Source organism: Scomber scombrus, chromosome 4 (genome assembly GCF_963691925.1).
Source record: "Scomber scombrus chromosome 4, fScoSco1.1, whole genome shotgun sequence".
Taxonomy (NCBI): domain Eukaryota; kingdom Metazoa; phylum Chordata; class Actinopteri; order Scombriformes; family Scombridae; genus Scomber; species Scomber scombrus.
In genome coordinates this window covers 31,619,368-31,645,041 of record NC_084973.1, presented here as the reverse complement: position 1 = coordinate 31,645,041, position 25,674 = coordinate 31,619,368, and the positions used below count along the sequence as shown (strand labels likewise).

The 25,674-nt window shown below is 38.8% G+C and overlaps 2 protein-coding genes and 1 pseudogene across 2 annotated transcripts in view; all 3 read left to right on the top strand.

Moving 5' to 3' along the window:
• Positions 1-8,565, top strand: part of mmp11a (matrix metallopeptidase 11a) — a 32,472-nt gene extending 23,907 nt beyond the window's left edge. Inside the window, exons 6-8 of the mRNA XM_062416802.1 lie at positions 1,660-1,864; positions 4,545-4,805; positions 8,447-8,565. Of these exons, the coding sequence (XP_062272786.1) occupies positions 1,660-1,864; positions 4,545-4,805; positions 8,447-8,565 (585 nt within the window). The remainder of the gene's footprint in view (positions 1-1,659; positions 1,865-4,544; positions 4,806-8,446) is intronic.
• LOC133978509 (uncharacterized) overlaps positions 1-25,674 on the top strand; it is a 455,381-nt pseudogene that overhangs the window by 299,632 nt on the left and 130,075 nt on the right.
• derl3 (derlin 3) lies at positions 15,013-23,845 on the top strand. Its single transcript, XM_062416815.1, is given in 9 exon segments — positions 15,013-15,102; positions 17,125-17,190; positions 17,554-17,627; positions 17,816-17,826; positions 17,829-17,881; positions 17,883-17,909; positions 20,732-20,927; positions 21,848-21,938; positions 23,605-23,845. Coding segments are annotated over 9 exon segments (705 nt in total). The 3' UTR covers positions 23,702-23,845.

Here is a 25,674-nt window from a genome sequence, read left to right as displayed (position 1 = left end):
CAAGAAATCCCTCAATTGTCAAAAGCATGAAAAAATCTACACAAAAACCACTGTTGCATCTTCACATATACATGTAGAAGTGTTCACCCCTCCACCAAAAAGAGTACATGAAATAATCTATATATATATTTTGGGGATTTTACATTTCTGTTCCTAATAGTATGAGAGCCTCAGGCATCTGTCATGGAGTGCTTTAATGCAGTATATAAGTACATAATTGCATGATATTCAACAGCTTTAGTATATAATGTAAGTATATAATATCTTTAATTGCACACATAAATTCTTCAGATAAGCGCTACACACACACACACAAAAGCTAGCTCAAATCCAAACTGCAGATTGATCCCATCTCAAATCTATGAGACGGAAAAAGAGAGACATAAAATAAAATGATGATACATTTATATTTAAGGATTTAGACGTGAGATTCATGTGCTTTACAGAGAATGGGCACACTCTCACTTTAACCCTCCTGTTGTCCTCGAGTCAAGGAAGGAAGGATGGAAGAAGGAAGGAAGGGAGGGAGGAAGGAAGGAAGGATGGAAGAAGGAAGGAAAGGAGGAAGGAAGGAAGGATGGAAGAAGGAAGGAAAGGAGGAAGGAAGGATGGAAGGATGGAAGAAGGAAGGAAAGGAGGAAGGAAGGAAGGATGGAAGAAGGAAGGAAAGGAGGAAGGAAGGATGGAAGAAGGAAGGAAAGGAGGAAGGAAGGGAGGAAGAAGGAAGGAAAGGAGGAAGGAAGGATGGAAGGGTGGAAGAATGGAAGAAGGAAGGAAAGGAGGAAGGAAGGGAGGAAGAAGGAAGTAAAGGAGGGACAGAGGAAGGTCCTTCCTTCCTTCCTTCTTTCCGTCCGTCCCTATGTCCTTCTTTCCTTCCTTCCTTCCTTCTGTCCTTCCTTTCTTTCCTTCTTGTCTTATTTTCATTCCTTCCTCCCTTCCGTCCTTCTGTCCTTCCTCTTTGTAAATGACACCAACTCATCATACTTTAGTGTATTTTTGAATCAATCTGCCTTCCTTCCTTCTTTCCTTCCTTCCTTCTGTCCTTCCTTCCTTCCTTCCATCTTTCCTTCCTCCCTTTTTTTCCTTCTTGTCTTCTTTCATTCCTTTCATCCTTCCTTCCTTCCCTCTATCCTTCCTTCCTTCCTTCCTTCTTTCCTTCCGTCCCTCTGTCCTTCTTTCCTTCCTTCCTTCCCTCTGTCCTTCCTTTCTTCCATCTTTCCTTCCTCCCTTTCATTCCTTCTTATCTTCTTTTCCTTCCTTCCTCCCTTTCTTTCCTTCTTGTCTTATTTTCATTCCTTCCTTCTGTCCTTCCTCCCTTCCTTCCTTCTGTCCTTCCTCTTTGTAAATGACACCAACTCATCATACTTTAGTGTATTTTTGAATCAAAGATGAGCCGTAAGTGATCTGACAGACGAGCACTCTGCAAACTTTCCACTTCAGATTATTTTCTCTTGTAAAACTTTTAACTGTTAATTGTTTTTCTTTAAACTTGTGAAACTCTTCATCATGGTTTTGTGGACCTTTTTTTTTTTTAAAGAAACCCCTCTGCTTTATTTCTGGATCCTTTCAGACAATAAAAAGCCTCTTTAACACCCACTTCACTTTTTATGTGTGCTTTCGGCGCGAGGAGATGAACAAGTGATCTTCTCTTAATTCCAGCCTGATGCCTGCCAGACGGACTTTGATGCCGTGTCTATGATCCGGGGGGAGCTGTTCTTCTTCAAGTCGGGCTACGTTTGGCGGATCCGGGACGGGCATCTGCAGAGCGGTTACCCGGCGCTGGCATCTCGTCACTGGAGGGGGATTCCAGACAACATCGACGCCGCCTTTGAAGACAAGTCGGGGAATATTTGGTTCTTTCAAGGTGAGCAGACGTGTATTGTGGTTTCTGGTTTCATGTGAGCACAGGATCACGAGGGGGGGGGGGGGGGGGGCGGGGGGGTGCATATCCACAGAAGTAGGCAAGGCAGCTTTATTTATATAGCGCATTTCATACACAATGGCAACTCAATGTGCTTTACATAAAACAAACATTTAACAGTAAGAATTGGAAATTTAAAAAAAAACAAACTATAAAAACATGCAATTTGAGAAATAAAAATAAAACCCAATAATAGTAAAAACATGGAAACATTAAAACACACACACACACACACACACACACACACACACACACACACACACACACACACACACACACACACACACACTAATAATAAAAACAAAGTACATAAAAATAGTAAGAGAGAGAAATAAAATACTAGAATAGAGCATTAAATATAAGGTTGCGGCATAAAATAATGATTTGCTTTAAAATCATTAAAAGGACATAAAGTGCAAATGAATGATTAACCTTTGTGTCGTCCTCCCGGGTCAAATTGACCCCGTCTGTTTTGACTGTTCCTTCTTTCCTCCCGTCCTTCTCTCTTTCTTTCCTTCCTCTCTCTTTCCTCCCTTCCTTCTTTCCTTCCTCCATCCCCCTTTCTTCCTTCCTTCTGTCCTTCCTTCCTCCCTCCCTCCTTCTTTCCTTCCTTCCTTCCTTCCTTCCTTCCTCCCTCCCTTCTTTCCTCCCTCCCTCCTTTCCTTCCTTCCTCCCTCCTTCCTTTCCTTCCTTCTTCCTTCCTCCCTTCCTTCCTTCCTTCCTTCAGCCGTCCCTCCTTCCTTTCCTTCTTCCTCTTTTCCTTCTTCCTCCCTCCTTTCCTTCCTTCTTCCTCCATTCCTTCCTCCTTCCTTTCTTCTTTCTTCCTCCCTTCCTTCCTCCCTCCCTTTCTTTCTTCCTCCCTTCCTTCCTCCCTTCCTTCCTTTACTCGAGGGCAACAGGAGGGTTAAAATGTAAAGTGCTTTGAAAGAGCTCAATCATAAACACAGGAGAAGAGAAGTGTTTTTAACCTGGATTTAAAAATATTCACATTTGGGCTGATTTCAGTTCTGCTGGTAGTTTGTTCCAGTTGTGTAAAAGCTGCTTCACCATGTTTAGTCTGAACTCTGGGCTCCACTATCTGCCCTGAGTCAGCAGATCTCAGAGCTCTACTGGGTTTAAATATGTGTAAAATGTTAATTAACGCAGATATTTCCATTATATCTATGCAAGGTATGTGAAGTTATACTCAAACCACACTGCAGATACTTTTGAGTGGATTTGCCCTTTTTAAGACTGACAAAAAAAACCTTCCTAATCATGGAAAATGTTTGTCTACAACTTTTTTAGGGCTGCAACCAACAATCATTTTCATTATCGTTCCTATTTTGTGGATTAAAGGCTCTGCACACCCACACAGGTGTTTTCACTTATTTGCCTGATTAGACGTTATCTTAGGACTGTGTGTGCGGAGGCGTGTTCAGGCTCTACTTGATTGACGTGTGTCCGACCCTTTAATTAGTTTTGTTGCAATTTTTTTTTTTTTTAGGGAGGGAGAGATTACAGAGTTGTAATTCTTATTGGTTCATGAAGATTAGTGACCTCATAAAATCCCAACATGGCTCCACCCAACTACAACCTGAGCAGAAGCCAGAAAAACTGAAACACCTGTGTGTGTGTGTGTGTGTGTGTGTGTGTGTGTGTGTGTGTGTGTGTGTGTGTGTGTGTGTGTGTGTGTGTGTGTGTGTGTGTGTGTGTGTGAAAGGCCTTTTATAGTCTATAAAATGCCACAAAAAACTGAAAATTACCCGTCACAACTTCCTCCCGGGTCAAATTGACACCGTCTGTTTTGACTGTTCCTTCTTTCCTCCCTTCCTTCCTTCCTTCTGTCCTTCCTCCCTCCCTCCTTCTTTCCTTCCCTTCTTCTTTCCTTCCTTCCGTTTGATTTTTTTTGTGTCCATGTGGTTTAATCAAATTTAAAGGGGATAAAATATGAAAATAAACGTATGAATAACTTGCACACATTCTTTTTTTGTGGACCCAGCATCAAATTTCTGCTTTTAATCCATTTTGAGAGAATATATTAGAGGATTATGGTAAAAATGTCTAAGTGGTGTAACCATAAAAACTTTGTACCAAATAATTCAACTTGCTTAAAAACAGTAAATTGTCAATAAAACACCATATCAACTAGTTTGGCATGATCTTACATTATAACTTTATATTAAATAAAGGTAATGGAATACAATTGTTCTAAATATTACATTTAATCTGGTAACCATGGAGATCAGGAAACATTTACATGTTTTAAATGAAGTCATTATTAGTATAAGTCCACTTAAATACACTGTAGGTGATAAAATATGTAATATTTATCATTATTTTGTGGTTACGCCATTTGACATTTTCAGGAACATTCAGTCTTACTTTTGGTTAAAAAAAAAGTGCAAATGTCATTTCAAATGATATAAAACCAACAAAAATACTAAATGTACATTTTAACAAACCTGATGCTGCTTTTAAAACTATTTTTAACATATTTTGGAATTGCTCATCTTGCCAACACTTATTTATCACTGACCCATATAGAAATCTCAGGACTGCAACATTATGTTAGTGAGGAAAAGAAGGATTAGTTGCTTTTACTGAGGCAAAGACAAAGTGTGATGTCCGTGTCTCTCGGCAGGTGAGAACTACTGGGTGTTTGATGCTGAGATGCAGATCCGAGGGCCAGAGTCCATCAGGCGTCTGGGTCTGTTTGTGTCCGGCATCCAGGCGGCGCTGCGCTGGGGCCACGACTCCAACTACAACACCTACTTCTTCAAATCAGGCAGCTACTGGAGGTTCAGCCCCCGCGAGAACCGGGTCGAGTCTGACTACGCACGCAACATGCAGGACTGGAGCGGCATCCCCAACGATGTGGACGCTGCGTTCAGGGACATATACGGTACGTAAAGATGACCTACTGTGTGGTTCAGAATATTTTGATCATAAATGAGTTATTACAGGATTTTGAAAGCTGATGTTTTGAGACTGCTTCACCATTATTTTGGTAAATGTTGGTGGGTTAGTTGAGGAATTTCCAATCTTGCAATCACAATAATTAATATAAACTGAATCCTCTCAGTCTGTCTCAGGCGGGGAGTTCCAGTCCTCTGAAATGAGGCCAACGCGGAAGTAACTTAAAACTGCATTCTATCAAAAGGCCACCAGGGGGCGACCGTTTTGGTGTCAAAAGGACTTCCGTCTCTATACAAGTCAATGGAGAATTCACCATCTTCTCACTTGATTTCTAACCTCAGTTAACGTTTTCAAAATGTGTTTATGGTCTCAATCGCTAGTTTAAAGCCTTCTTCAATGCAGTATGATGTTCATTTGGGACATTTTGGCCTCCCTGATTTTATATGTGACGATAAAGCAGGGTATGCATTAGGGCGTGGCTACGTCGTGATTGACAGGTTGATTGGTTCACAGGTTCAGGAGGGCGCCTCATGCCCCTCCTGATGCCCATATAAGTAGAATCCGTGTTTTTATTTTTCCCAGCATGCACCTGCAATTTTCAAGATGGCGCTGCTCAGATCCGATACTATTAGCCTCCGAGCAGCAGTCCACAAACCAATGGGTGACGTCACCGATGTTACGTCCACTTCTTATATAGTCTATGGTCTGTCTACATAGAAAAGAGTCAAACTAGAAGAATACACTTTTATTTTTAACCACATACCAAAGTTTTCTGTATTAAACCATCTAATTTAAAACCATTTTAACAGGTAAAAGACAATATTCCCCCCCCCCCCCCCCCCCCATGGCTGTGTATAGCTACAACCAGACTTCTCCAGCGGACTATTGTTTAAACTATTAAACATGAAACTTCATATATTTACCTCCTAAAACTGTCAAACTGCCTTTTTGTTTGCAGGGCTTGTTTACAGCACTATAAGAAGCAGTAAATCTGCCTTTTTGAAGCTGCAGCTCCCAAACTTGTTCTGTCCTGCCTTCGTCTAGGAACCAAAACATGTTCAACATTACTGAAGGAGTCGGATTCATAGATTACTTTCACAGCATATAATGACTCATTATACAGCACAGGTAGGACTAACAGTAACAATAGCCACGGCTTTGAAACATCAGTTACACATGTTTAACAAGTCAAAATGTCGCCTGTGTAAAAGGTTTATTCAACAACCTTTTACGCACATAAACCCAAGAAGAAAGTGAAACATCAGATATTTTCGCACTAATAAGCGTGATCGGTCTAATAAGCGGTAACACAGAGTTATAAGGACGCTTTGCTCTCACACACGCTGCATTTATAGTCACACAAACACACACACACACGCGCTGTCACTCTCTAGTGCGCGCTCTTGCTCGTTCACTCCAGATTCCGGGAGATTACGTCTCATTTGCGGGCGTCAGGGAGCTCCTATCAATATGCGGGAGACTCCCAGAACTTCCGGGAGAGTTGGGATGTCTGCCTCCGCGAACGTGCACTATATATATATATATATATATATATATATATATATATAGTTTTCTTTTTCCACATGGGAGCGGCTGGAGGTGGAAGCCGTGGTCCGCTTCTGTCGGTCATTGTCAATCGCTACTGGCTGTTCACGGCTATCTCCGTGTATTATGGATGTATTATAATGCCGTGGATCCACAACAGACTCTCTTCCGGGTGGGGGAGCGCGCGATTACGTAATGCGGAAAGGGAAAACAGGCAGGTCACTCGGCCAATCATTTTATTCGGACCGAATGATATGATTGGTCAGAGTTTTCACTGAATATCATGAGAATGGAATAATTATGAGTTTCTATGCCTGGTGGATCTCTCTAACATTTTAGAGCCAATACCTTATTAATAGCATTTAATATTAAACAAAAACATGTGTAAAAATGTAACAAAGCTAAGGGTAGCTTTAATGAATGTCTAATCAATCAATCAATCAAACTTTATTCGTACAGCCATTTTGGATCAGGTTAGTGTAATTCAAAGTGTTTTGACAATAACAACTTTTGACTAATGCAAAAAACAAGAAATAAACCAATAAAGGTGAATTAAAGTAGAATAAAAACTAGACAGGACTGATGAAAGACAATGACAAATAAAATGGATAAAAAGGAATACCATTTATTTTAACCATCCTGTCGTCCTCCCGGGTCAAATTGACTGTTCCTTCTTTCCTCCCTCCCTCCTTCTCTTTTTCTTTCCTTCCTCTCTCTTTCCTACCTTCCTTCTTTCCTTCCTCCATCCCCCTTTCTTCCATCCTTCTGTCCTTCCTTCCTTCCTTTCCTTCCTCCCTCCCTCCTTCTCTTTTTATTTCCTTTCTCCCTCCCACCCTCCCTCCTTCTTTCTTTCCTCCCTCCCTCCTACCTTCCTTCCTCCGTCCTTTCCTTCCGTCTTCCTTCCTCCCTTCCTTCCTCCCTCCTTTCCTTCCTTCTTCCTCCCTTCCTTCCGTCTTCCTTCCTCCCTCCTTTCCTTCCTTCTTCCTCCCTTCCTTCCATGACTCAAGGACAACAGGAGGGTTAAAAACGTTATTTTTCGGACTTTTTTGCCTTCATTGCACAGTTGATGGCAGAGAGGCCGACAGGAAATAAGAGGCAGAGCGAGAGAAATGGGTTTGACATGTAACGAAGGTCCTTTGCTGGATTTAAACCAGAGACGTTGAAATGTTTTAAAACCTGTAAACAATCAAGATATCAAAATCATATATGTTTAAATACTATAAATAATCAAAAGCCAAACTAGGGTTCGGTTTTAAGGCTGATGTTTACAGATGTTTACTCTCAGCTGCTCCCGGATGTTTGTTTGTCCAAGCAGCCAAAATGTGAAGCAGGTTTGAAAAAAAACAAAACATGACAAAGTGTGTCTGAAATTATGCGTACTATGATATGAATATCAGAAGGTTCCTTTAACCCTCCTGTTGTCCTCGAGTCAAGGAAGGAAGGGAGGGAGGGAGGGAGGGAGGGAGGGAGGGAGGGAGGGAGGGAGGGAGGGAGGAAGGAGGGAGGGAGGAAGGAAGGGAGGAAGGAAAGGAAAGGAAAGGAAGGAGGAAGGAAAGAAGGGAGGAAGAAAGGAGGGAAGGAAAGAAGGAAGGGAGGAAGGAAGGAAGGAAAGAAGGAAGGAAGGAAGGAAGGTAGGAGGGAGGGAGGTAAGAAAGAGAAAAGGAGGGAGGGAAGAAAGGAAAGAAGGAAGGAAGGAAGAAGGAAGGAAAGGAGGGAGGAAGAAAGGAAGGAAAGAAGGAAGGAGGGAGGGAGAAAGGAAAAGAGGAAGGGAGGAAGGAAAGGAAGGAAGGAAGAAAGGGGGATGGAAGGAAAGAAAGAGAGAAGGAGGGAGGGAGGAAAGAAGGAACAGTCAAAACAGACGGGGTCAGTTTGACCCGGGAGGACGACACGAAGCTTAAACATTTACAGTTTTTAATATTTGTGTTTTTTGCAATATGACACAAAATTATTCACTACTTTTTTCCCCCAAATCCTCAAAAAATTCTCAAAGAAACTGCTTAGTCTCTCATATTCCACAACTGAACTAAATCAATATATCATCCAATTCAAATACTAATATTTATTATGATCTATATTTTCCAGGCTATGCTCACTTTATCCAAGGACGACAGTACTGGAAATTTGATCCTGTTGGCATGAACTCTCTGGAGGGTTACCCTCGCTACGTGGGCATGGATTTCTTCGGCTGTAGAAACATTTGAGTCTTGAGTTTGACTCTTCGTGGACACGACGGAGCGACGGATTTCTTTTTAGACAATGAAGAGGAGCTTTTGGAACAGTGACGTTTGTTTGTTCAAACTGTGGAATCGAGGGAGACGAGACGGTCTCCCTTAAATCTGTTTATGCTTTACTCCCATTTATTGATACTCAGATCCATTACACCTTCTTCTCAGGAAAACCAAGTTATGTTTCCTCAGACTTGGCACCTCCTGTGCAGCTATACTCGACTATTTATTTTGCACATTTTGTCACCGTACGGCTGAGATCTGGGCCCTGTATTAATGTAATACTGATGTGAACTGCACCGTTCTCACCTCCTTTCTTTGAGCCTGAAATGGAGACTTTTCGACTGATGTTGGTTCGCAGACTTGAACCAGAAAAGACTCGTTTGTCACTGTAGTGGAAACTTTTCATTTCAACTGTTTCGGATGGACTCGCTGAATCGTCATGTGTTCGAAGTGTGACAAGCAAACTTACAGCGGCTGTAGCAGAGAGCTGGAGAAGTAACTTTTTATTACAACCTTTGCAATATTACAACCCAGACAAGGATGTTAAACTGGACTTTTTTTGAAGGATATCAAGAGTGATTTTACATGTTTGTGTTTGGTTCATTCAGGTTCACGCTGGCCTCAAATCAGCTTCTAAACTAAAGTCAAATTACTCTCTAGCAGCTCATTTATTGTGCAGAGTTTTGTAAACCTGTCAACACTACCAGGAGGAAAGATTTGTTCAGCTTTCAAAAGGACTTTCATGACCTGACCAAACTGTCTCCAAATAATCTCTAAAGATCTTTGCAGTCAAGAGTTTTTTTTTAGTTATATATGGATAAACTTTAAGGTGTCGTCTTCTAACCTGACATGTTTGGATTCGCATGTAGGTTTGAAAGCTCACGACTAAGGTAAGCAAACACAGTCGCGTGTCATACATCTAAACTGCGCCGACAGAAGGTCCATTGTTTGTAATTTGCTGAGTGGTTTCAGACGTTTCTAGATGTTTTGGGTTTTTGTTTTTTTTTGCTGTGAAACGGAGTCACTGTTGGAATCCATTAAGAATGCAACTACGGATGATTTCCAAAGTCGATTAATCGTTTAGTCTACAAACAAACATCAGGAAGTAGTGGAAAAAATGTCCGTAAGCAAAGAGTCCAAAGTGATGTCATCCAATCAACAGTCCAAAACCCAACAATAATCATGTTACGTTAATGTAAAACAAGGTAAAACAGAACATCATCACATTCAAAAAGCTGGAATTGTGCTTGAAAATTGACTTTTAATTGACAATCTGCATTTTTCTGTTGATTGACTAATCGTTGAACCTCTGGAATCCATTTAATTGCTATAAATCCAGCTGCCATCCTCCACAGAGTTATAAACTCTCTAAAAACGCACCACAACATCTGTTAGGTTTCTCCATTAAGGCTGTAATTGAAGTCAGACAATCCAAGTGATAAAGGAAGGATTTAAATGTAGCCTGACAGTCTGAGCTCAGGGCACAAAGAGTCCCAGAGGAGTCTCACAGTACCTGATACCTGCAACAGATAAAGATTATTGGTTCATCTAATGTTGAAGTTTCCTCAGACTTGCATCAGTGAAGCAGTCAGCTGATCAAAGCCTAGAAACAAGAGAGGAAGGAAAAAAAATCTCAACATTTTCTTTAAAAGTCTGAAAAAAAAGTTAATTTCTGCCTTTTTTGGAGAAAGTTAGACATAGAAGTGATTCACATCCGGCCCACTTTCCTTCCCGTCTTCTTTTCCTTCCTTCCTTCCCTCCCTTCCTCTTTTCTTCCCTCCTTCATTCCACCTTTCCTTCCTCCCTTTCTCCCTTCTGTCCTTCCTTCTTTCCTTCCTTCCCTCTGTCCTTCCTTACTTCCTTCCTTTCTTCCATCTTTCCTTCCTTCCGTCCTTCCCTCCTTCCTTCCACCTTTCCATCTTTGCTTCCTCCCTTTCTTTCCTTCTTGTCTTCTTTTCATGTCTTCCTTCCTTTCATCTTTCCTTCCATCTGCCTTCATTCCTTCCTTCCTTCCCTCCCTCCTTCCCTCTTTTCTTCCCTCCTTCCTTCCACCTTTCCTTCCTTCATTCCCTCCTTCCCTCTTTTCTTCCCTCCTTCCCTCTTTTCTTCCCTCCTTCCTTCCATGTTTCCTTTCTCCCTTTCTTCCTTCTGTCCTTACTCCCTCCCTTTCTTCCTTCCTTCATTCTGTCTGTCCATCCTTTCTTTCTTTTCTCCCTTCCATCCTTCCTTTTTTCTTCCCTCCTTCCTTCCATCTTTCCTTCCCTTCCTTCCATCCTTCCTTCCTTTTTTCTTCCCTCCATCCTTCCCTGCATTTGAGCAATTGGTCCCAGTGAAGAAAAACATTAGTACTCAACCTAAGAGGAAACTCCCAGACTCAACTCAGGGTTAAAACATTTTAGGAGGATCAACATCTAGTTTCTTGGTTTTTAAAGTTCTCACCTCAGCGAAATAAGGAAAGATATCAAAGCTTGAATTAAAAAAGCTTTGAGATTGGTGCTAAAACACTGTTATACACTTCAGCCAAATGTTTCCTCACTGCTGTTCAAAAGGTTTCATTATGTAGAGATTGTAGACGTGATGCTCATCTTTTGTTGTGTTTGATGCATCTGAATCTTTTACACAAAATCTGTCTTATGTAGCTTTAAATCTGCAACGTTACAAAATGATTCCTGCTTTCTACACAACTTGGACCAAAATCGATGTCACTCTTCCCAATGTGATGTTGTGAAGAAGCTCTCAGCTGTTGGCAATCTCTCAGGAAAGCAGCAGCAGCAGCGTGCAGGAAAAGAAAAAAGCTCCATGGCGCCATCTAGAGTGCAACAGCGTCTTCCTGCAGGAGGATTGTTTGTGATGTTTGTTTGTCCTCATATATTTTTTTTTTGGCGTGTCATCCTTCATGAAGTCTTTGCTTGTCTATATAAAACATGGTGCTCTTTCTTAGTCATGCTGGTCAGTGAGTCACTCCCAAAAAATAACTTGAGTGATGAACTTTGACCCTGTTGGCTGGTGTGTTACACAAGTATTTATCACAAAGATTACTGGCTTGATAGCAGTGGTGGAAAATACATTTACTCACGAACTGTACTGTACTTTCTGCTACTTTATGTTTAGTCTAATACATTTCAAAGGCAAATATTCTGCTACATTTATTAGATTAAGATCAAGATTTTGCATTAAAAATATGCCTTCTTTGGCTTGTTGCCTCTTGCAAAAAAAAACTGCATATAATTTTGGCTTTTTGTCATATTTCAGATATCTATGTGTTGTTATCAGTTCCACCACAAAGACATTTCCCCCTTTAAACTTCCAATATTTCTCAAAAAAAAAAAAAATTCTCCCATTAATCATCTCACGACCCCTCTATATGTATCTGCTGACCCTTTGGAGGGGCCCGATCCCTAGGTTGGGAACCACTGAATTAAACTACCCAACAGTATAAAGTAGTGTAAACTAGCTCCACCTCCAGCAGCTACAACAGTAACATGCTGCTCTAACACTGATGCTTGCAGTATTAAAAACACAGGACAGGAAGTACTTTTACTTTTTAAACTTTATCCTTTGTGTCGTCCTCCCGGGTCAAATTGACCCCGTCTGTTTTGACTGTTCCTTCTTTCCTCCCTTCCTTCCGTCTGTCCTTCCTCCCTCCTTCTCTCTTTCTTTCCTTCCTCTCTCTTTCCTCCCTTCCTGCTTTCCTTCTTCCATCCCCCTTCTTTCCTTCCCTCCTTCTTTCCTCCCTCCCTCCCCCCTTCTCTCTTTCCTTCCTCCCTTCCTTGTTTCCTCTGTCCTTCTTTCCTCCCTCCCTCCCTCCTTCTCTCTGTCCTTCCTCCCTTCCTTGTTTCCTATGTCCTTCTTTCCTTCCTTCCTCCCTTCCTCTTTTCCTTTCTCCCTCCCTCCTTCCTTCTTTCCTCCCTCCCTCCTACCTTCCTTCCTGTCTTCTTTCCTCTGTCCCTCCTTCTTTCCTTTCCTCCCTTCCTCCCTCCCTCCTTTCCTTCCTTCTTCCTCCCTTCCATCTTTGACTCGAGGACAACAGGAGGGTTAAGTACTGATAAAACTTATGTACTAAGTATGAGTTTAAATATAGGATATATATATATATATACTTTGTTGTATCTTTTTGTCTAATAACTAAAGGACCTGAATCCTTCATCCACCACTGCTGGATAGTGAATTGAAAAGGCTCATCACAGACCCTGAAAAACTCCATGTCGCGACCTCTTTTCGGGGTCACGACCCTCATGTTGAGAAACCACTGCTCCGGGTAATCTGACATTTCCTCTGCTGTGTCGCTGGCTGCAGCACTCGAGATGTGAAGGCTCAGTACAGACTGTTAGTTTGCCAGTGCAGGACACTGACGAGTCGTTCCAGTTATCATCCACACGTTGTTTCAAGTGTTAATCAGTGAACATATTTATACACAAACTACTTAGTAAACTTTTATTGTACATACATGTGTCTGATTCATGTTTTTTTTTTTTTGTACTCATATGTAGCCTCAAACTTGTACATTGAAACGTATGAACTGTGTATTGTTTTCTTTCTAATAAAACCATAACCTTTTACCAACCTCTGCAGCCTCCGGAGAGATTAACTCTGAAACTAGCGAGACACATTTATACATGATAAGTGAAGGTAAGTGAACGCATCTTTAACCCTCCTGTTGTCCTCGAGGTAAGGAAGGAAGGGAGGAAGAAGGAAGGAAAGGAGGGAGGAGGATGGAAAGGAAGGAAGGAAGGATGAGGAAAAAAGGGAGGGAGGAAAGAAGAAGAAGGAAGGTAGGAGGGAGAAGGAAAGAAGGAAGGAAGGAAGGTAGGAGGGAGAAAGGAAAGAAGGAAGGGAGGAAGGAAAGAGAAGGAGGGGAGGGAGGAAGGGAAGGAAAGGAAGGAAAGAAGAAGGGAGGGAGGGAGGAAGGAGGAAAGGAAGGAAGGATGGAGGAAAGAAGGGAGGAAGGAAGGAAAGGGCGGAAGGAAGGAAGGAAGGAAGGAAGGTAGGAGGGAGAAAGGAATGAAAGAAGGGAGGAAGGTAGGAGGGAGTAAAGAAAGAGAGACGGAGGAATGAAAGGTAGGAAGGAGCGAAGGAAAGAAGGAGGAAGGAAGGAAGAAAAGGGGATGGAGGAAGGAAAGAAGGAAGGGAGGACAGAGAGAGGAAGGAAAGAAAGAGAGAAGGAGGGAGGGAGGAAGGATGAGGAAAGAAGGAAGGAAGGAAGGTAGGAGGGAGAAAGGGAAGAAGGTAGGGGGGAGGAAAGAAAGAGAGAAGGAGGGAGGGAGGAAGGAAAGGAAGGAAGGAGTGAAGGAAAGAAGGAGGGAGGAAGGACAGATGGAAGGAAGGATGGAAAGAAGTAACAGTCAAAACAGACGTGGTCAATAATAAGGGGAAAAAAATCACTTTTTGGCCAATGCACGACACTAGAAGTTAAATATTAAAAGATGAAATAATGTTTTTAAGTTTGTATTCATGATTAAACTTTACTTCAATAACATTAAAAATTCACTACCAAGGCAAATCTGATCAATCTTCTAAAACATTACTAATAAAAACTAATTTAACTCATCAAAAATATACTTATTGCCTCATAAAGTACTTATATTAAAAGGTTTTGTCCAATACAAGTTATAATTTCCCATTGCTTTAACAGATTTTTTGAGCTATTTCTAAAAAAATTATGTTTTCATTGAAGCAGTTATTGAAATGTATGAACTGTGTGTTGTTTTCTTTATAATAAAACCTAAAGAAAAATCTAAATGTTTTTATACACTATTACATTTTACTTTAAAACATTAAAGATTCACTCACAAATATGATACATTTCTCTAAATATTATTAATAATTAAACTTATCAAAAATGCATGTCATATTTGTCATAATGTGCTTAAATTAAAATAGTTTGCTCCAAACACAAGTCAGGATTTGTAATTGCTTTTACACAATTAAAAAAATGTATGTTTTCATTGAAGAAAGTTTTTTTATAAGTAGATTCTCATTGATTTTTTACAAATTTTACATAATATATTTTATGCATTTTATACATTTTTCATACATGTATTACAACAGTGCAAGAAACTTTCTCTTTTTTTGTCCATTCATTGTTTATATCTCATTATATAGCCCAAAGAGATTTAAATCATGTAAACTTTTTTTTTTTATAAACTTTATTTCACCACTTTAATCCCACTGAGATCTGTTTTATTTCAAATACATGTATGTTTAAAAAGGTATAAAGTTATAAAGTGGAATGAAATATTTATATTCTAATTAGCTTTTACATCAGCTGTAATGTGTTAAAGGTTCAGAGTGTGTGTGTGTGGGGTGGATGGTGTTAATTGATCCTTGCCTCTGATTGGCTGAGGCGGTGGAGGGGGGCGGGGCCTGTGCTGTTCATTCAGAGGGTAAATCATGGTTGACAGTGTGGCAGCAGCAGCAGCGATGGCTCACAGCTTCACTCAGGAGTATTTTCAGATCCCTGTGGTGACCCGAGCGTACACGACCGCCTGTGTCCTCACCACCGCTGCCGTGGTAAGAGCCGACAACACAACAACAACACAACAACAACAACAACAACAACACACTAACAATGAAGAAAACAAGAGAAGACTCAACTCTGACCTGCAGGCTGAGATCAGACAGGAAACATTCACTAATATCAAGAAATAGTTAGATAAGCTTTCAATTTAAAACACTTTTCTCTTAATATTGACAATCAATCTAGTGCTACTTATTATTAACTACATTTTAATTATGTGTCTATGTATGTAATCCTTAATGTAACGCTTTAAATTTAAATTAACAGACAAATTACTGAGCAGCATTTGAGTTTTCCTACATTTACTATGGGGTAAAAATTGTCTCCACAATCATGTTTTTTCTTGAAAAGTCGACACATTTTAAGAAAATGTACGTGCTCTCACCGAAACTTTAAAGGTTAAACATTTAAAATAGTTTCAGCGTCTTAACATGTTGAATCTTTGGAGCTTTTGAGACAATATAATCAAGCTAAAGTGTTTTTAAATGTTAATTATTTGCTTGTAAAATGTTGAAAGTAACTCACATGTCAACTGAGCTGAAATCTCATTTTAAAGTAAAAGTGCTGAAGGTGTTTGAGCTTTCTGTTGAAGTGTAATTGTTAAGTGAGGCTTAACTCTTAAATATATGAAAGCAGCTGATCTGTCAATTTCAGAGATAAAGATGAAAGAAGTGGAAGCAGTGGAGAGAGGTGTAGTTAGTTAAGATGTGTGAGCTAAAAGTAGTTTCACTGTCAATTAAAGAGTAAAAAGATGAAAGCAGTTGAAGTGTCAGATGATATGTTACTTAATAGGTGAAAGCAGTAGAAGTGTAAGCAATGAAAGAACTGCACATTTCCATTAAAGTGTGAAGAGTAAGCGTTAAAGCAGGTGAAGTTTCAGATGAAATTCAAGCGAGGAAAGTAGTTTGGTGTCAACACTGAAAGCAGTGAAAGTGTCAGCTGATATGTTACTTAATAGGTGAAAGCAGTTAAAGTGTAAGCCTTGAAATCAGAAGACTTGACAGTTGAAAGGAAAGTTGCTTGAAAGCAGTTTAAGTGTCGGTAAAATACAACGTTAGAAGTTTAAATTTCAGTTGAAGTGTGAGCTCTGAAAGTAGTCCTTCCTTCCTTCCTTCCTTCCTTCCTTCCTTCCTTCCTTCCTTCCTTCCTTCCTTCCTTCCTTCCTTCCTTCCTTCCTTCCTTCCTTCCTTCCTTCAGTCCTTCCTTCCTCCCTTCCTCCTTTCCTTCCTCCCTCCCTCCTTACTCCATTCCTTCCTTCTTTCCTTCCTTCCTTCCTTCCTTCCTTCCTCCCTCCTTTTCTTCCTTCCTTCCTTCATTCCTCCTTTTTCCCTCCCTCCTTACTCCTTTCCTTCCTTCCTTCCTTCCTTCCTTCATTCCTTCCTACTTTCCTTCCTCCCTCCCTCCTTACTCCTTTCCTTCCTTCTTTCCTCCCTTCCTTCTTACTCCTTTCCTTCCTTCCTTACTTCCTTCCTTCCTCCTTTCCTTCCTCCCTCGCTCCTTACTCACTTCCTTCTTTCCTCCCTACTTTCTTTCCTTCCTTCCTTCCTTCCTTCCTTCCTTCCTTCCTTCCTTCCTTCCTTCCTTCCTTCCTTCCTTCCTTCCTTCTTCCTTCCTTCCTTCCTTCCTTCCTCCTGTCCTTCCTTGACCAGAAGGAAAAAAAAGATTTTTTTTCTGATGGATGAAAGTAGTTGAAGTGCTCGTAAAAGCGTAACTTCAGTTTTAGTAGAAACTCTTCAGATTTAAGTTAAAGAGATAAAAGTTCATTATTGAGCTGAAGTTCAAGATGTTACGTGAAGGATAAGATTACAAAATTAAAGTAGTTGAGGTGTCAGGTTGTAGTTTTAGTGTATGCAAAGATAATTGTGGTCAATTGAAGCGTTGACAGCTTTAAGATTTGAAAGTAGATGAACAGTTGGTTGAAAAGTGTTGAAATGTTGGTTGTTTCTTATCAATATGGATGTTTATCTAACTTTCTGATTTAATTTAAGCCTATATGTTATGTTTTTGTTTTTTAGCAACTTGAGGTCATCACTCCCTTCCAGCTCTACTTTAACCCAGACCTCATCATCAGAAGATATCAGGTGTTTATTTTTATTTATTACAGAAATGTTGGAAACTTACCTTGTTTTTTTTTTTTTTCCTAGAATGAGAGAAGAAGCTCCATCTTCCCATCTCACTCTCAGAAAGAAAGAGAAATCACTACCCCAAAATGTTGAACTATTCCTTTAAGTATAAATTGACAGTAACCTTTTAATCTCTCTCTCTCTCTCTCTCTCTCTCTCTCTCTCTCTCTCTCTCTCTCTCTCTCTCTCTCTCTCTCTCTCTCTCTCTCTCTCTCTCTCTCTCTCTCTCTCTCTCTCTCTCTCTCTCTCTCTCTCTCTCTCTCTCTCTCTCTCTCTCTCTCTCTCTCTCTCTCTCTCTCTCTCTCTCTCTCTCTCTCTCAGTTATGGCGTCTGATAACCAGCTTCCTCTTCTTCGGTTCTCTTGGATTCAGTTTTGTGTTCAACATCATCTTTCTGTATCTTTTTTTACCAGCGTTTCTTCACGGAGGAAACATAATATAATAATGATAATATCCCAGCTGCATTTTTCATCTAAGATATTATCACTCTAAACTTCTAAAGGCAGCTTTTGTATTAAGTCTTACTCTTGATACTTTGACACTGGGAGAAAAAAACTGCAGCTGTGTCCTTGACTGTTTTTAAGTTATCGATACTGCGGATGCTGGAGGAAGGCTGCTTCCGGGGCCGGACGGCAGATTTTGTGTTCATGTTTCCTGTTCGGAGGCGTCCTGATGACTGTATCCTTTTCAATGATTATAAAAAAAGTGTTTAAGAGTCCATCCTTTATGGGAGATTCTTAAAGGGCTAGTCCACCCAAATTACAAAAGGTTTTCTCCCTTTTAGATTCAACTTTACCAGGTACCAGGTTTTTATATCTGTTTCAAATATAATGGAGTTGAATGTAATTTATCACCCAGTACAGCGAAGTGGCTCAATGATGTGTTTTTAATAGTTTCGTTCCTTCATTATATAGAGTTTGGTCATGTTAGTTTGTTTAGAAACGGCTCCAAAGACTAATAACAGAGATCATGTTTTCAGTCTTGGAGAGACTTACAAAGAACTACTCTCCAGAGACTGAAAATGTGACTATTATTAGTCTTTGGAGCCATTTCTAAACAAACTAACATGACAAACTCTTTATAATGAAGGATCAAAACTATTAAAAACATGTCAGTAAGCCACACCACTGAACTGGGTGACATGTTCCTTCATAATAAAGAGTTTGGTCATGTTAGTTTTGTTTAGAAATGGCTCAAAGACTAATAACAGAGATCATGTTTTCAGTCTCTGGAGAGTAGTTCTGTGTAAGGCGGACGCTACTGAGCATGTGCGGCGAAACGGCTCCATTAATGGTGCTTTACCAGCTTACTGTGCTGCATATCACAACCTCTTTACTTTATAGTAGAGTTATTTACAATGTAAAACAAATTTAAGAGGCTGTAATATCGGAACAACTCTACAGAGACTGAAAACATGATCGCAGTTATTAGTCTTTGGAGCCGTTTTCTAAACAAACTAACATGATTAAACTCCTTTTATAATGAAGGAACATGTCACCCAGTGCAGCTGTGTGGCTCATTGACATGTTTTTAATAGTTTTGTTCCTTCATTATAAAGAGTTTCGTCATGTTAGTTTGTTTAGAAATGGCTCCAAAGACTAATAACAGAGATCATGTTTTCAGGCGTTCTACTTTACAAAGAACTACTCTCCAGAGACTGAAAATGTGACTATTATTAGTCTTTGGAGCCATTTCTAAACAAACTAACATGACAAAACTCTTCATCATGAAGGAACATGTCATCCATTGCAGTTGTGCGGCTCACAGAAGTGTTTTTAGACACTTTTCGGTCAACAACGGAGGTCTACAGCACAGAGGAATAAGATATATCAGGCATTGGATACACACACACAGTATTTATAAATAGGTCACTACTTAAAGTCTCTGACAGAAATCTAAATAAACCCAAGTTAGCATGTAAGTATATCTCATACTGCAGGAGTTGACCCTTAAAACATGTTATTTGGCTTAAATGACCCTTTTATGGGGGAAGCATGAGATGTTTTAGTGCTTTCATGTCTGTTCGGTAACACGCTGCTTTATATACATTGCATATTTTTCTGCCTGAATCAGGAAGTCTTCTGGCTAAAAGCATGTAAAGCCAGCTACTGTACATACAGCTGTCTCTTTTTGATGATGCTCAGCAGTTTGTAGCCAGAAGCTCTCGTTCACATTCCAGGTTAATGATACAGTCCAGGGCCTGTTTACCACAGACGTCCCTCTGGCCTGTTGTGAAACGGTCAATGTGCAGGTTTATGAGTCTGTTTGGAGCCGTGTTGTGTTTTCATGGACGGTTTTAACAACAGTACTTGAGGACTAATTCTGCTGTAATATCAGGACGGTGCAGTGTTTACCCTGCTATCAGATCAGTAATGTGATTTGCTCACATGAAAGGAATTGTTGGCATTTATAGCGTTTGGTAAACAATAACACCAGCTTTAAAAAAGTGTCTTATATAATCATTAATGTTGGTAGTTTTAGGACTTTTTAGGGAACTGTATAATCAAACATAACAAACAATTTGGTGTTTTTGTTTGTTGTTAACATTTCTAGAGGCTGAAATGTCTCTATTATTAGACTTCCTATAATTTTATAATCCATACTGTACATACATGTATGGAAGACCATTTCTGTCAGGAAAATAAATACTAAATGTTTGGAATGATTATACAGAGTAGTAAATATAAACATTTTTGCCAATTTTTTACTTTTAAGTGCAAAATTAAATTCTGATAGAAAGTCAATATGTCACAACATAAAGATGTATTTTTATACTTTGTCAAATGACTTATAGTTTTGATTTATCTCATATTTTTACATTTTTTTTCATTTAGCATTTTATGGTTTATTCTGACTTAAGTAAAAAAAACTTGAGATCAAAATTCTTCGTCTAACTGATCAAAATAAAGTACTCTTGTTAAGTAAAGATTATGGGATACTACATTGTAATAATAACAGTCTAACTTTTAAGATAGAAAGCCAATATTTGACTCCTTTTTTTTTTCTTTTTCTTTTTTTACATAGAGTAAGAGCCACAATTTTGCTTTATCTCATATATTTTTCTAACTACAGTATATTAAAATCTTGAGACTAAAGGGAAGCAAAAAATGAATTCCTAATTCTAGTAATTTTGACTTTATTTCAGTATATTGGTTTAAAAATCACAATTTTGACTTACTGTCTCATGATATCTAATATGCCTCGCAAGGTCTAGATCTAGAGTATTTTTGTTTTATTAAATCTTAACTTTTCAGGCATTTTTACATTTTCCTGGTAGGCTTCTGTATATACAAGGTATTTTATTACCAATTAATTTTGACCAGAGTTGCTTCTATAAGGTTGCCATTTATGTTTTTTTCTGCCGCCAGATTAGCAACTCCTCTAAGAAACCTCTATAAACCCAAAACTTTAATCTCCATCTGAACCCTTAGGTGTCGATTTTACTGTAATAATAATCACAGAACCAAATGACGAGTTGTATTTAACCTGACTTCCTCCAGCTGTTCGGCCTGTTCGCCAACGTCTTCTTCCTGGGTCAGGCCTTCATCATCATGCTGGTGTACGTGTGGAGTAGAAGACATCCGCTCATACACATGAACTTCTTCGGCCTGCTGAACTTCCAGGCGCCGTTTCTGCCCTGGGTGCTGATGGGATTTTCGCTGCTGCTCGGAAACTCCATCGTGGTCGACCTCCTAGGTATAAAGCATATCACCGAAAATGTCTCATTGATCTATGATGGGCATATTCAATCAAATCAATCAAACTTAATGTATATAGCACCTTTTATACAAGTCTGTGAAACATTACAAATTCACAGGATGGGTACTGGGAAACTTTTAATTGAGTAAATAATACAGTATAGTAAGAGAGCAGTTAAAATGATAAAGGAGAATATGACCAATATAGGATACAGGTCAAAATAAAATTATGCAACAATACACAAAAATAATAGATTACAAGGAAACTGATAATAAAAAATAATAAAAATAAATACGTAAATATAATAATAAACCCATAAAATTGTGAGACAATACATAAAAGCCAGGTTAACAGATTTTTACTCTTGGTTTTCTATAATTAAAAAATGTCAATATCAGTATTGTGACAGTTTCTCAGGTCTCAATCCTGGCATTTAAGATTAAGATGAAGGTATGAATTGTAAATAGTCAATAGATACTAAGCATTGACATTCAGTTTAAGGTTTATAGATTTTATGGAAGGGGAAAAAACTACTTTAAAAGACATTAAAAAAACCTAGAAATTCTGCACTTTTATACAAACAGGGTCAAAGCCAACAAGTCTCTCTCAATGCTTTCTGGCTTCCATTCACTGTTTGAGTCTCTCAGCTCCGATCTCATTGGTTCCTACTGAAGTCTTAAATCTTTAAAGAATGACTCTCAAATATTTAGTTTCATGTCTTTCAGTCTGTCATTTCCTAAAGTTGCTGGTCACTGTTGTTTTTATGTAAATTTAACCCCAACAAGAGGAAATAGTGCTTTTCTTGAGGACTACTTTCAGTGGCGGATGAATCTACAGTTGTTGCTCTTGTGAGTATTTGACGACGTCATTGAAGTAATTTTGCTGTCAGACGTGTGTTGAGCTCCGTCTCTCCTCAGGTATCAGCGTCGGTCACATGTACTACTTCCTGGAAGACGTGTTTCCAAACCAGCCGGGAGGAAGAAAGCTGCTGATGACTCCAGAGCTTCTGTAAGATTTCATGACGCAACTCGTGTGGTTTAAACTTTTAGTAATAATCCCTCTGAGCTGCTCTGAACAACCTTAGTCTCCTACAGATGGAGAACGTAGAGGCTGAGTATTGATCCTCAGTCATTTTACAGCACTGAGCCAGAATTTGGCACCAAATGCATCTGAGTTTACATACTTTAAATATGTTAACATATGGCTGTTTGTATTTTAAACACTGCTAAATGAGAGTTAGATTAATTTTACTATTAACTATTAAAAAAACACATCAATGTTCCTTCATTATAAAGAGTTTGGTCATGTTAGTTTGTCTAGAAACGGCTCCAAAGACTAATAACAGAGATCATGTTTTCAGTCTCTGGAGAGTAGTTCTGTGTAAGGCGGACGCTACTGAGCATGTGCAGTAAAACAGCTCCATTAATGGTGCTTTACCAGCTTACTGTGCTGCATAACACAACCTCTTGACTTTATACTGAAGTTAGATACAGTGGACAATGTAGAGCAAAGTTAAGAGGCTGTAATATTGGAACAACTCTCCAGAGACTGAAAACATGATCCCTGTTATTGGACTTTGGAGCCGTTTCCAAACAAACTAACATGACTAAACTCTTTATAATGAAGGAACATGTCACCCAGTGCAGCGGTGTTGCTCATTTATGTGTTTTTAATAGTAGAGCTCTACAGCACAGAGCAATAAGATATATGAGAGACCTTGGATACACACGATTGTTAGGAGATCCGTTCATCGTTGGTTTGGATCCAAACATGAGATTTTTTTGGACAATATTAATATAAGAAGCACCGGCTTTAATCTTTAGGTTAGGGCTGGATGTTGTTTAAAAGATTATGATACCAGTACCAATCCAAGTACCCTTAAAGTGATACTGATACAGAGTACTTCATTCAATACCCATCATGTGAATAGAAGCATTAAATTACATAACATGCCTCCACTCCTCCACATCTAAATGATTTCATTTTTACACAAATGCATTTTGAAAGTCTTCAAACTATTAATATTTAACGCTTGCATTGATTGGCTGTGAGCGAGTTCATACAAATAGTGATATTTTCTAGCTCTGGGTGCAAAAAGGATCGATTGCAGGTATCGTTTGACGAGAGTCCATCCTTTAGGGGACATTTCTTTAAAGGGCTAGTCCACCCAAATTACAAAAGGTTTTCTCCCTTAGATTCAACTTTCATGTCATTACTCAAGCACTGATAGGTACCAGGTTTTTATATCTGCCTCCACTCAAATATAATGGAGGTCAATGTAATTTGTCAACAGTGCAGCGATGTGGCTCAATGATGTGTTTTTAATAGTTTTATTCTTTCATTATAAAGAGTTTAGTCATGTTAGTTTGCTTAGAAACGGCTCTAAAGACTAATAACAGAGATCATGTTTTCAGGCGTCTGCCTTACAAAGAACTACTCTCCAGAGACTGAAAATGTGACTATTATTAGTCTTTGGAGCCGTTTCTAAACAAACTAACATGACAAACTCTTTATAATGAAGGAACAAAACTATTAAAAACATGTCAGTGAGCCACACAGCTGCACTTGGTATCGATTGATTTCGGTCAATACCTTAAAGGTATTGAGTATTGACACCCAGCCCTACTTTAAGTTAAGAGACTTTTGTTTGACTTTGGATGTTTTCTCTTTACAGGCGGGTCATGTTTGACCAGCCGGAGGTCTCAGACTACCGTCCCCTCCAAGAAGAGCAGGACGGAGATCTGCAGCAGGACGAGGAGCCACACAACTAACGGCAATAAATAAATAAATCAAAAGTCAGATCAGCCAGCAGAAACACACACAGACAGACAGACAGGAAACCACGTGGACCGAGCAGAGTCCATCGCCTCAGTCAGCCGAGACACACGAGGACTGAGCAGAAAGTTACGGTTCATTTACACTCTGGAGCCTTTATGGTCCTAAATAAGAGGATAGTTGCACTTTCCGTCTGTAATTTGAAATGAAGCTCTTTTTAACCCATGATAGTATTTAGTAGGTTTCTTGGGGAGAGCTAAAAGGAGCAGGACTCACTCCCTAATAACTGCCCCCTGCCCTACTGCCCTATTGTGTCTACTGCTGCTGGTTCACAGAACTGCCGACGGGCCTGAAATCCCATCAGCCCCGTCTGCTCACTCTGCACTTTCACACGCTTGCCTTTTGTGGGTCGAACACTGGGGACAAAATGGAAATTGCTTAGCCCAACAACACGCAACAACTCGTCTCTCTGTGGGACCCCTGGCAACAAAACACATATTTCATCATCTCTCATAAACACAGCGCTGCCGATTAAATATTAGTCACAACCGAGGTTAGACTGACGTTTGGGTTTGAAGCTCTGCAGCAAAAATCTATTCAGTGATTTTTAACAGATTAGATTTTTAGATTTTACTTGTCAGGGTGGAAAATTTAACATCACATCCTGTGATGTAATTATTGAAATACCTTTTGTTTTACCTCGAAATACCATTGCGGAGGAATCCTCATTAACAACATAACACATAAAACAATTTCAGGTAATGAAAACAACAGAAATAAATATTAAGAATAATAAAACAATGAATAAATACAGTTAAACAGTTAAGATATGGTGAGTTAAAAACACTTACAATCAAATAAAACAAAGTCTGAGATAAGGCTTTTGAACAGCTGTATCAATGGTAAAAAAAAATAATCTTATTTTAAGGGTTTTTACAGATTGTTTAAAGTAATAAGAGTATAAATTATATTAAACATTTTTCCTATTTCAGTTCTGACTTATGGAATATAGAGCAACAACCAATCTATGTGAGCGAGTACCAATATCATGTGACTTCAGGCTTAACAGAGATGAAATATAGAAATAATTTTTAATAAAATAACACAGACAGTCACGACCAAAACATAAAGTACATTGAGTTATCAACTAAGATGTTATGGTAGCGTTTGGTTTAATGTGTATTATAACTAATGGATCCTGGAGTTTGAAATCAGTATGATCAAGTTAATGCTCTTTACAAAGAAAAATCTGATTCAAAATCCAATTAATTACAAAAATTACACTCAAAATATTGTTTAAATTTTAATTGTTATTGTTTAACCTCTGAACACCTTTAAATAAAATTGCAAAAAAACAACATTTATAAGATAAAAATTAACAAAAACATTAACAAGTGAATATAACCCTTTTTATTATATGTTGTGTGTTTCGGTAGTGACACATTTTTAGGAAAGGGAAAATATTCCAAAACTTTCTGAAAATACAATGTGAGGATTAAGTGTACAATTGGGGGAAAAAGAAACATTTTGTCTTTTAAATGAATAATTTAGTCATATAAACCTGACAGATGCTATATTAATATATTAATCACAAGCAGATTTATCATCTATCAAAATATTCACTTATGTGCTATTGTGTATATTTATCTTTAAGCAGAAACACATCAGTCAGATTTATTATATTTTATTCCACATGTAATAAAACCCATAAATATTATAAATATTATAGCTTTGACTTCAAACTTAGTGGTTATATAAACTTTAATTGAAGTTTAAATGTTTACTTTTCCACAGATCGTTTCTGATAATTATGTAAATTATAATTAAAATTGCAGTTATTTTAAACTCTTAATCTTAATGTAAAAACATTTTATCATTCAGGCAGTTTCTAAATATGAACACTTACATAAATAAGTGTGCAAAGACATTTATTTTATGTCATATCTCCAGGTTTCAAATCTATTTCTCT